Consider the following 13,292-nt stretch of genomic DNA (forward strand, 5'->3'; position numbering starts at 1 on the left):
TTATTGATTGATTGAGCAGCCAGTGGCCTATCATGAAATGAACAGGTAGTACAGATAAATGACTTATAACACCAGTAAGTGAGTCTCATAGAAAGGCTTAGACGTTGGTTATACATGCTTATTAAATTACTTAAGGGATTTACAACGTGCAAATGATATAAATTAAAATTAAACTTTAATCTATATTCCAATATTTCGGCAACATCACGTTGCCATTTTCACAGGAACTTAAAATAAAGACATGTGCATGCAGGCACTACACACAGTAACTGAGGACGAAGCAGGAAGCTGTTGTTTCTCCTACAAGTCCTGATGGTGTCCCCTAGCGGACTATGTACGTATTCTTGGCCGTTGGGCTGAAGGTCTTCTGATGTAAGTCTCCCAAATTTGGGGCAGTCTCATGCAACCAAATTTGTTGAGGTTTGGCATGTTTCTTAGGGCTGAGGCTGATTCCATGAATAGCCTTTCAAATTTGAATTTACTACGGTGTATTACCGTGGCTTTCTTCCGCTGTATTCTGTGGCAAGTATCCAGAGTGGCTGTACTGGTGAAAACGGATGTAGTCCTTGTGTTCTGAAATTCTGATATTTGCTGTCCTGCCTGTTTGGCCAAAGTAGGACAGCTTACAGCTGCAAGGTACCTGGTATACACCAGGTAGGTCTAAGGGTTGGTCTTTAGTGGAGCGGATAAGGGACGCCAATTTTTTATATGGTCTATATAATTCCTAAAAAACAAAAGCAAATGCCTATAACTATAGGTGGTGGTGGTGGTGGAAGGGACATCAGTATTGAGTGCTAGAGGGCTAGAGAAATTCCATGGGTTTGTAATGAATCTTGGTTCTTGTTTTATAGATGGAAGAAGAAGGTATGGTGGTTACAACAGTGTTCAAATTGGTGGCAGTGAGCAATGGTCTATGACGTGTCCTTAGTCTCCATGATGCCAATAGAACAAGGGATAAACTGTGCAGCCTGCTTGAATATTATTGTCAACCAAATGCACCCATTCATGCTAACTATTTAACTTTCATGTTGGGCATTTTCAAGAACAGAATATATATATGACAGGTATCATTGAGGAATAGTTACAGGAATATGACATGACAGCTTTAATGCATTGACCCTCTGTCTCAAAACTTGAGACCGAGAGGCAGAATGACACGTTTGTGACATGGAACTCACTGCCAACACATCTGATAGAACTGCAGGAATTTATCATGTATTTCAACGTATTTGAAGTAGACGTTCCCATAATATTGGGATAATGTATTTGAAGTAGACGTTCTTATCATATTGGGGCTGGGCTGAAAGCTGTTGACAGCCAAACATACTATTATGTGGATGTCTCTAATAAACTGGCCACTTAATGTATATATTCTTATTTGATCCTGGAGTTTTTTACCTAATCTGCAGAAATGGCAGATATGTTTTCTATAATCATTTCCTAATTAATTTGCATATGGAATATAAACAAAGAGCATAACATAATTAGTGCCACTGATGTTTAATGCTTTAAACATCAGTGGCACTAATCAGTGTTCCCCTGTCACTTCCTTCTGTGCCACTGATGGTTTAAAGCATCAAACTGCTATTTGTGTATGTGCCACTACCACTTCTAAACATTGTAAAACTCACACATTTCTATTCTACATAACTCAGTCTGGCCTGGGCAGTCAAATGATGTGAATGTGTAGGCAAGGTAATTTTGAATGGCCTAGGGACATTTCTCATAAATGATTGACACTGAATGTGTTAAGGGAAATATTCATATTTATTTTTTTATAATGAGACTTTATCTAAAGAATTTAGTTTAGAATTCCTTTGCAAAATAAGCAAAACAGTGATTATTACTAAGAATTGCACAGCTGAGTTTGTTAATAATATAGCAATAATGATAATCTCATTATGACAGCAACAACAATAATGATAATACCTGTTACTGTTATTTAATTTCATTTTCCAGGCAGAACATCAGAACATGAAAACTTATTATTTTGCTGCAAATAGTAAAGAAAACATGAAGCAGTGGATGAATGCTTTATCTTTAGCTTCCATAATGCAATATATTACACGGTAACGTATGAATTCTTCTTGTTTTTGTAAAATACTTTATAGTTATACAAAGTTAAAGAAGTTTATTTGAAATATATCCTGGAATAGTGAATAATATAGCATGTAGAGATTGAGGATGTTGTTCCTATATAAGATTTTATTTGCTGAAGGCACTTGGAACTATGTTTACTATAAGTTGTTTCAGTTTCATAGTGAATAGAGTACCGCTGGAGGATATGTTGGTTTTATGTTGCTAATAATATAAAATATTATTAGGCCTGTAATAATGCCTCCACCCTCCCTCCAATTATGAAAATTTTGATCCCTCCATATTTCAGACACATCTTTATTGGACCCATCCTTTATTTCTCTTAAATAATTTTTACAAATTATTATTATTATTATTATGTGACACCTCCAGAGAGTCCAAAGACTCATCGAGGGAGAGTGTGCCAACAGCATCGAACAATTTAACTCCTTCCAACCACTAACCGCGCTCAAACTTGCTTAAATTTTTGCAAGCCATTAGTAGCAGAGGCTCTACCAATTGACCAACCTTTGCTAGCAAATAACAACCATTTTATTTAAACAAATTACTTATAATAATTTTATTTAAATGAATAATATTTTTAGAACAAATGATTTGTGTGCATGCATGTGTGTGTGTGTGTGTTGAAACTGATAGGTTGGGGATTGGAGGAAATTTTTATGGAGATGTCTTCTTAAGTATTTGAGTGGAAGGGCAATAAAAGGAATAAAAATCCTCTCCTTCCTTTTGACACGTTTGAATCATAAAAATTCTTATAATGTTCTTGATTCAAAATTTTATGTATATGTTGGTGGGAATATTTCATGGTGGGAACTTCTGAGGTTTTATTATTATTATTATTATTAAACAAGACCTCATGGAGTCAAAGACTCATCTAGGAGGTCCTTTTATCTCACACACATCTCATCATACCGGGTCTTAAACACATTCAAACTCCCTGCAGACACCACACTCTCAGGCAAGGCATTCCAATCATTCACAACTCTGCACGAAAAAAACCTACCTCTCACTCCCCTACTCACATCCTCTTTATACAGTTTCCAGGGATGACCTCTGGTTCTCCCCTGATCTCCCACTATTCGCTGTAGAACTTCTCCACCATTGATCCTATAGCAACCCCTTACCAACTTGTAGGTCTCTATCATATCTCCCCTCTTCCTTCTCTCCACTAGTCTCTGCAAATTACATCTTTTCAATCTTTCCTCATACTCGACATTCCAGAGGTCAGAAACTACCTTAGTCAGTCGCCTTTGGACCCTTTCCAACATCTCTTCATCCTTCTGAAAACCAGGTGACCAAATCTGGGCACAATAGTCCATGTGTGGCCTAATCAAAGCCTTATACAATGGAACAAGAATCTCCCTACTTCTACATGTCAGTGTCCTCCTCATCATTCCCATTAGTCTTTGTGTTGTCTTCACAATTTTGGCGATGTGACCCCTAAATTTTAGATCCTTATCCACTATCACTCCCAGATCTCTTATTTCCTCTACTTCCAACAATATATTTTCACCAAGCATAAATTCTGCATCCCATCTTTGTTTTCCAAATTTTAAAACCTTACATTTTGCAACATTGAACTCACATCCCCATTTGCTTGCCCAATCACTCAATTTATTCAAGTCTTCTTGCAAGGCCACAACATCTTCACTACTCTTTATGGTTCGTCCCAACTTTGCATCATCTGCAAACAACTGAATATCTCCATCCAAATCTTCGCCAATATCATTAATATACAAGTTAAATAGTAATGGCCCTAAAACAGATCCCTGAGGCACTCCACTAGTGACTTTCCTTTTCCTGGATATTGCACCCCCATACACAACTTGTTGATACCTATCAGATAGCCAGTCTCCAATCCAATGCACTAATCTAATATCCAACCCCATCTGCTCTAGTTTGACTGTCAACTTATCATGAGGCACTCTATCAAAAGCTTTTGCGAAATCCAAGTATATTACTGTGTATCCTTCTCCTCTGTCCAAGGAAGCAGTCACTTTATTGTAATAAGTAAGTAGATTACTAAAACACGACCTCCCTTTAGCAAATCCATGCTGTCCATCAAAGATTATACCATTGTTGTCAACCCAACTCTGGATCCTAGTTCTCACAAGCTTCTCCAACAACTTAACCACAACACCTGACACACAGATAGGCCTATAGTTTGATGCTTGAGTTCGATCACCTCCTTTATGAAGTGGCACAATCTTGCCCTCCTTCCACTCTTTAGGGACTTGACCAAGTGCAAGACTCGTATTAAAAAAATATGTCAAGGCAGGTGTCAACTCTCTGGCACATTCCTTCAGAATACGCGGTGATATATTATCAAGTCCCACAGCCTTATTTACATCTAGTTTACTCAACTCCCCAAACACCTCTTGCTCACTTACAGTCAGTCTCTCCTCCCCATCATCAACTGCTCTTAATCTCTCCATGAAGTCACATTCACAAGATTGAAAGATCTTTATGAACTGCTCATTAAGTATCTCCACCACACATTCTGCAACAGCTGTCTTTATACCATTTCCTCCAATCAATGTCATCCTTCCATAATCATTCTTTCTTTTGCTGGCTACATATCGAAAGAACTCCCTAGGATTCTTTTTAGCTTCATTAGCTAACTGCTGTTCATACCTCTCTTTAGCTACTCTCACCAACCAAGTCACTCTCCTTGCCTGGTCTTTGTAGAACTCATGAAATTGGTTACTTCCACTTCTCTTATGCTGCCTCCACAATGCCCTTTTTCTCTGTATTGCATGCTTAATCTCTTTATTCATCCATCTCACACCTAACTTATTTAACCTTCTCACCCGTGGTATACATTTAGACATTGCATCCACTAAATATTTTTTGAAAATCCCCCAAGCTGCATTGATCTCTTTTCCAGCTAACTCCTCATTCCATGCTACACCTGCAAGCTGTCTCCTGAGCTCTTCATAATCACCCCCCTTGTAGTTCCACATATACCCTTTTTTCACAGGGGTCCTTGCACTGCTGGCAACCACCCAAGTAATCACCTCATGGTCACTTTCGCCAATTGGTGGATGATTTGATACCTCATTGATAATTACATCCTCCGATGAGATGACCAAATCCAAGACCCTTAATCCTCTTGTGCCCTCTGTTACATACTGTCTGAGGTAGTTATCCCTCAAAAACTCAAGAAACTCATTTTCTTTACTTCCAGTTGCTATCTCTTCATTCCAATCTATATTGCCATAATTAAAATCACCCATAATGATCATCCTTTTCTTATTTGCTTGGCTTATTTGACTATACATTTCACTATCACCACCATCCACATTACCAGGTCTATAACAACATCCCACCAAGTATTTGAATCTATTCACCTCTATCTCACACCATACTGCCTCAAAACCACTGGCCCCATTTCCCCCTTCCATCTCTACCTTGTATGGACATAACTCTTTCTCTATCATCAATAGCACTCCCCCTCCCTTTTTACCCCTTCTATCCTCACGAAACACATCATACCTTTCCATCTCTATTCCTGTCAGGATGTCATCCTCATCTAACCATGTCTCACTTATTCCGACAATCTCTGGGTGCACAGACGCAATTAGTGCAACCATTTCATCCGCCTTGTTTCTTATACTTCTAGCATTGGTATACAAACACAACAACTCATTTCTGGATCTACAGCTAGTTCCACTGATACCACTCACTCGATGTGATCTCTCCATGCTGGACTGGGGCCATTTCCCTTTCTGCTTCTTCATTTTAGAACCCTTTGCAATTCCATCTGTTTCCTTTTGATCCCTGATCATCCCATTACTTTCCTGCCTACACATTCTCTCACCTCCTCTTGGAGCATCCACCTTTCTCACGCTGTGTATCCCTGTCCACCCTGAGCCTCCCCGTTTCCCTGTTCCTCTTGCACACCCATTCTCTCATTATCTATACTCATACCACTCACTTCCACATTCATTTCCACTCCTTCAATCTCTCCTGTCTTACTCTCCTGCTCTTCCACATCACTCCCCTCTCGATCTGATTCATTCTCTCTATTCACTTCTCTACCTTCCAGCAGCAGTCTCTCCAAGCGACTCACACCATAACCACTCAAATGCAGTCCATCGCTCCCATACAGCTCACTTCGTCCCTCAAACTCATTCCACACATTAACAAACTGTACTCCCATCTCCTCACACATTTCAGCCAGAATATCATTCATAATCCTTGCTCTCCGCCTCATTTCACCACAATCATACCTAGGCAACACACTGACCACCCTTCCTGTCACACTATTCTCCTTTATCTTTCCAAGCAGTCTCCTGACATTCGTTCTGACATGCTCCTTGTTCTCTCTCAAATCATTCGTACCAATTAATACAATTAACTCTTTTGCTCGTTCCCGCCTCATATTCAATGCCTCAATCACTCTACTCATTTTACCGCCTGGAAAACATACCTTGTGCATTTTATCCTCTAGCACACCTTTAATAATGGAGTCACCATACAATGCCACTCGCTCATCTTTTGTTAACTCTTTCATGCCATCATGATTTATTTTAATAGTTTTGACCTGCATTCTCTTAATTTCATTCCGCATCCATTTCATTTCTTGCTTCATCCAATCCAATTCACCTTCTGAACCTCGCGACACATTCACTCTATCATTAAATCTTTCTAACTTTCTAACTCTCGACCCTCTCTTCTCACTTTCCCTCTCATTCATCCTTCTTTGTTTCCGTACTTTCGGTCCAACATACGTCCAACTTTCACTGTCATTCTTCTCACTTTCACTCTCACATATCTTTCTTTGTTTCCGTACTTTCGGACTAACATGCGTCCAACTTTCGCTATCATTCTTCTCACTTTTACTGTCATTCATCTTTCTTTGGTTCAGTACTTTCGTTCCAACATGCGTCCAACTTTCGCCATCAGTCATTCTTTTTTCGCAATCATTCATTCTTTCGATTTTTTTTACTTGCGATTTCTGCACCACGCCATTTCTACTTTCATTCGTTCTCTCAATTTCGTTTCTTTCCGCCTCACTTTCGTCCCTTTTAACATCCGTTACGGTTGTCAAATCGCTCTTTTTCTTTTTTCCTGATTTTTTAACATTTTTTCGCCTGTCTTTCCCGCCATCCTCTTTCAAACGTGCACTCACGACACTAGTGACACAATCGGTACTAGCACTTTCTGTTATCAACTTCATATTCGCATTCATCAATTCCTCGTTCAGGTCACATTTCGCACACACCCTTCTTCCATCCGCACTAAACATCCACAAATCATTTATGTAATCGAAGGAATACATATAACAGACCTCACACTTAACGAACCTACTGAAATCCAAATTAAAATCATGGAATGACAATGCAGCCGCCATTTTTTTCTCTCTGCAGGTTACTAGGTCTAATATTAACGTTTTCGTATTTAGTTTAAGCAAGAAAAAAAACCCCACACTAATAATATCGGTAGCGTACAACGTTTACAGCCGCTCTTACTTAAACAATTACGCATATATACTTAATTATTCCTAGTAAAACTTATCTGAATCAGGAGCTCTTCAAAGCACATTCGTAGCGCTTGACCCACTAGCGCCCTCCTTGACATCGCTCCCCATACACAACTTGTTGATATCTATCAGACAGCCAATCTGATACTGGCTGATAAAATTTTTCATTATATGAAAGGTGGAGAAATGACAAGAGGACTAAGTGGAAGTTAAGTTTGGTTTTGCTTGATTGGAACATATCAAATAGTGAAAGCAGCCAAATTGAACAACTTTGGCAAATGTTTGATAATTTATTCAGTTTTTAGAAATAGTTCTGTGAATTTAGTCTAGGATTAGTTGATTTGGACAAAATGAAGTGCTCTAGATTCTGAAAAGACAGATGGTAAGAATGTATAGAGTAAACTTGTGGTACATATTAGTAGGTAAATATGTTACCAAGTTTAGAAACAGTTTGTTTCTATAAGTACACCACCAATTTCCCAGCACCTTTGGTTCTAGAACCTTGCTGGATTAGTCTGTTCTTGGAATTAGATAAACTTGGTTATGGTGGCCCAACCAAGTTCATCTAATAATAATTCATCAGTACCATTAATTACAATTCTCCCATATTTCTAAAGCACATGGGAAAACTTGAATATTAAATATAATATAAATTTAATTTAAGTGATTTAATGAAATGCATTAGTATAAATAATAGTGCAATTCTTTCACTGGTTTTATCTGGATTCAGAACAAAGTCTATAATTTCAAGCCAGCATAGTGATGAACAATTGATGTTTTTCATCAATGTTCATCCATTTTGCCAGAATTTTTTCATTAAGTCCTCTTCTATGCCTTTGGAGGTAAGTCTCGTAACACTTTTTATCATACTCAAGCAACTCAAAAATAACCTCTTTCTCCTTTTCTTTGGTGTATTAAATCCTGTAAAATTATGGCCAACATTTTTTCAGGAGAATTATCAGATGGCAAGACAGGCCACAACTTATGCCATCATTTCATTAGCGTTGATGTTTATTCCTTCTCCCAGTCACTAACAAGAAATCAGAGTACTTCTTTCATGTTAAATTCTTTAATAAATGTCTCTACAGTTTACCAATATTTATGTCATCTGACAAACGTTTTCATGGCTTTCACAGAGCATATTCCTTAGTCTTGGGATAAGGAATGTACAGTTTGGTAGTAAATACACTGTATAAACCTTTTTCTTACATAAAAGTTCAGCTCTGGGATAAGCTGAACAGTTGTCAATAATGAGAAGATTTTTGTAATCTTCCAGAAGAATTATGCATATGCTGTGTGCTAAGGCTTCAGTTTTTTCTTACCAATTTAACATAATCTTGGTGGAAATTAGCCAACTTTATTTTTATTAAAATTAAAATTTTTCTGAGGATAAATTTTAATGCCTTTCAAGGTCCTAGGGCATTTAGTTTTTCTTGTCACCAGCAGCTTATATCTGTGTTTGTCTGCTGCATTTGGGCACTCTAGGACAGTAATTTTATTCTTATACTGTCTGAATCCTGTGGCCCTTTCTTCATCCTCTGCTGTTAGTGCTGCAGTCTGCACCAATATAATGCAGGTTCATCAGAATTATACACATGATCAGGACTGAGACATTTCAGTTACAGGTTGAGCAAATTCATTCAAATACTTGGTACCTCCTTTGTGATTTTATTATTATTATTAGACCTCCAGAGGATCAAGAACCATCTATGGAGGCCATACATCATCCACACCAGCTGTCATACCTTTTCTTAAACTCATTCACACCAGTGGCACTCACTACTCGAACAAGTAAAGTGTTCCACTCACTCATGGCTCTATGAGAGAAAAATCAAACTCTTACCCCTTTTTTTAACTGTGCATAAACTTAACTTCCACTTAGTCCTCTTGTCATTTCTCCACCTTTCATATAATGAAAAATTTTATCAGCCAGTATCAGATTGGCTGTCTGATAGATATCAACAAGTTGTGTATGGGGAGCGATGTCAAGGAAAAGGAAAGTCACTAGCAGAGTGGCTCAGTGATCTGTTTTAGGGCCATTACTTTTAACTTGTATGTTAATGATATAGGCGAAGATTTGGATGGAGATATTCAGTTGTTGCAGATGATGCAAAGTTGGGACAAACCATGAAGAGTAGTGACCTTGCAGGAAGACTTGAATAAATTGAGTGATTGGGCACGGAAATGGGGATGTGAGTTCAGTGTTGCAAAATGTAAGGTTTTAAAATTTGGAAAATAAAGATGGGATGCAGAATTTATGCTTGGTGAGGATACATTGTTGGATGTGGAAGAAATAAGAGATCCAGGGGTGATAGTGGATAAGGATCTGAAATTAAGGGGACACATAGCCAAAATTGTGAAGACAACACAAAGGCTTCTGGGAATGATGTGGAGGACACTGACATATAGAAGTAAGGAGATTCTTCTTCTTCTTGTATAAGGCTTTGATTAGGCCACACATGGACTATTGTGACCAGATTTGGTCACCTGGTTTTCAGAAGGATGAAGAAATGTTGGAAAGGGTCCAAAGGTGACTGACTAAGGTAGTTTCTGACCTCTAGAATGTCGAGTATGAGAGAAGATTGAGAAGATGTAATTTGCAGAGTCTGGTGGACAGGAGGAAGAGGGGAGATATGATAGAGACCTATAAGTTGGTAATGGGTTGTTATAGGATCAATGGTGGAGAAGTTCTACAAATAGTGGGAGATCAGGGGAGAACCAGAGGTCATCCCTGGAAACTGTATAAAGAGGGTGTGAGTAGGGGAGTGAGGGGCAGGTTTTTTTCGTGCAGAGCTGTAAATGATTGGAATGCCTTGCCTGAGAGTGTGGTGTCTGCAAGGATTTTGAGTGTGTTCAAGACACGATATGATGAGGTGTGTATGTGATAAAAGGACCTCCCAGATGAATCTTTGACTCCATGAGGTCTTGGGGTAATAATAATAATAATATCAAGACCTTGCAAAGAGGCAAAATGACTTCCATATCCTTACATGTCAATGTTGGTTACAACATTGCAATTGTCCTATGAATTGTATTTGCAATTTTTGTAATATGTCCTTTGAACTTTCTATTCACCATAATTCCATGATCTCTAGCCTCATCAGTTATTTCAAGCATAATCCAATCAATATAATATGCTGTTGGATATTGCATCCTGCCAGAGTGCATACCTTTACATTTACTAATATTTAATTGACAATCATTATCTTATGCAAATAATTCCGGCCTGTTCAACTCACCTTGTAAATGCTGTTTATCAGTAACATCTCTGATTACTGATGATGTAAAGATAGGCACAGCAATCAGAGATGTTAAAGATAGGCACAGCAATCAGAGATGTTAAAGATAGGCACAGCAATCAGAGATGTTAAAGATAGGCACAGCAATCAGCAACATCTCTGATTGCTGTGTCTATTTTTGCATCATCAGCAAACAGATATACTAGACATCTGCTGTCAGCTCTTTTCCAACATCATCATCATCATCATCATCACATTCCTGCCATGTACCCTCAAGGGGTGTACAGGATATGATAGTACTACATGAAAAAAATTACATCATTACTAACTTCCTATCTACAATTTTCCTCCAAATCAGTCTATTACTTGTCAAGACTCCAACATTATCAGATCTTATAAAAAAATGGTGGTTCCAACATCATTAATGTATAAATTAAACAATGGTCTGAAGACTGATCTCTGGGGCACACTATTGGTCAATTTAAATCTGGCAGATTCACATTCCTCATATACAACTTTCTTACCTGGCCATCAGCCACTCACATATCCAAGCTAATAGTTTATATTCTAATACTATATTCTCTAGTTTATGCAATAATGTTTTATGTGGTAGTCAATCAAATGCTTTAGCAAAATACAAAAGTATCATAATATATCTGTTTTCTTTATACAACACAGTCATAACATTATCGTGTATTATAAAATATGAGCTAACTGCTTAGACATGACCTCCCTTTAGTAAACCCATGCTGTTCCTTGCAGAGTATATCTTGTTTGTCCACCCATTTCTCTATGCAAGTTCATGTCAACTTTTCTAAAATCTTTATAATTACTCCAGAGATATCGATAGTTAGACACATCAGTCTCTGCACTATCATTGTGCATCGGAATTATCATGCATTCTTTTCATTCCTGTGGGATCTTTCCTGAGATAAGACTCAAATTATACAAACAAGTCAATGGCCTAGCTAGTTTGGCTGAACATTCCTTTAGCACATGTTCTGATATCCCAACTGTCTCAATTTTCGAATTCTTCTCCAGGTCATGCAAGATCTCCATAACCTCCTTCTCATGCATTTCTATCTCTTCATCCAATGTAGTGAGAGCACTGTACACTATGTTACATACACCAGGTTGATAAATTTTGGTGAAGTGAGCACTCATTATTTGAACTACCTCATCTGCTTCTGATACTGGGTTACTGTCTGCATTCAGTAAAGTTATTCCTCCACACTCATTCTTTCTTTTACTTGCAGCATAACAAAAAAGTTCTTTTGGTTTGCCTTTAGCCTGTACAGACAATTTTGTTTCATATACCAACTAGCTCTCCATACAATACTTATAAGTTTACTGGTCTGAGCCTTATATATTTCATACCTTGTCTCACTCTTATTCTCACAATATTCCTTACACATCGTCTTCTTCTTTTGGATCTTTTGTTTAATGAGATTGCATATCCATTTCACTTCCATTCTATTTGTTCTTCGAACTCTATGGATGCATTTAGATACTGCATCATTTAAGCATCTTTTCAAAGCAGTGCTGATATTCTTAGCATTCAACAACCATCATCATCATGGAACCATAGATAGTTTTTCTCTTAAGTTTGTCATAATTGCCAAATTTGTAGTTCAGCATAAAACTCGTGCTGATTGGAACATTCATATAGTTGGCTACTTCTCAGGTCAGTATGGCAAGATCACTGTCACCAACTGGTGGCAAAATAATCCTTAAATAAGACACCTTCTGATGCTATGATCAAATCTAACACGCTTTAATCTTGAGTTTGTTCTTTTATATGCTGCTCCAGAAAGTTGTCAGGCAGCAACTCAATAAATTCTGTTTCTTTATCAGGAGTTTTCTCTGCTATCCAATCGATATTCTTATAATTTAAGTCATCCATAATAATTACTTGTTTAGCACTCACAGGATGATTTGGCTCTGCATACCTTCATCACCCAGATACTGAGCCTCCAGGTCTGTAGCAACATCACACGATGTATTTCATCTTGTTAGCTTCCACTTCACATCATATAGCCTCAAATTCAGTGTTACTATTATTGCTTTTATATGTTTCTATCCTAACTGGACTCATGTCATCTGTTATCATTAGTAGTATTCCCCCCCCCCTCTCTTATCTATTGTTATTCCTAAAAATACTATATACTTTGCACTCGATTCTAGTTACGACATCAGACTCTGGGAGCTGGGTTTCACTAATTCCAACAGTTCCAGGCCACAACCTATTCACCAAAGCAACAAACTCAACCATTTTGTTTATAATGCTCCTGGCATTTGTCTGTAGACATAACAAGTTACCTCCTTACTTTTTCTTATACATAAATCTAGTCTGCTTGGCACAGTTCGACAACTTTCTCTCATCTCCCCCCCCCCCACACACACTCAAATTGCCCAAACCCAAAGCGTAGTTTATCCATTCAGCAGATTCGTAACTGTGCACATTGACATTC

The 13,292-nt window shown here is 38.0% G+C and overlaps 1 protein-coding gene across 1 annotated transcript in view; it reads left to right on the top strand.

The window, feature by feature from the left end:
- The window catches only part of LOC150092814 (uncharacterized), a 740,966-nt gene that overhangs the window by 221,780 nt on the left and 505,894 nt on the right, over window positions 1-13,292 (top strand). The window contains exon 7 of the mRNA XM_090414287.1: window positions 1,960-2,069. Coding sequence (XP_090270413.1) covers window positions 1,960-2,069 — 110 coding nt within the window. The remainder of the gene's footprint in view (window positions 1-1,959; window positions 2,070-13,292) is intronic.

This window comes from Typopeltis vanoorti, chromosome 25 (assembly GCF_054136105.1).
Source record: "Typopeltis vanoorti isolate ZY-2024b chromosome 25, IOZ_Tvanoo_1.0, whole genome shotgun sequence".
Lineage (NCBI taxonomy): Eukaryota > Metazoa > Arthropoda > Arachnida > Uropygi > Thelyphonidae > Typopeltis > Typopeltis vanoorti.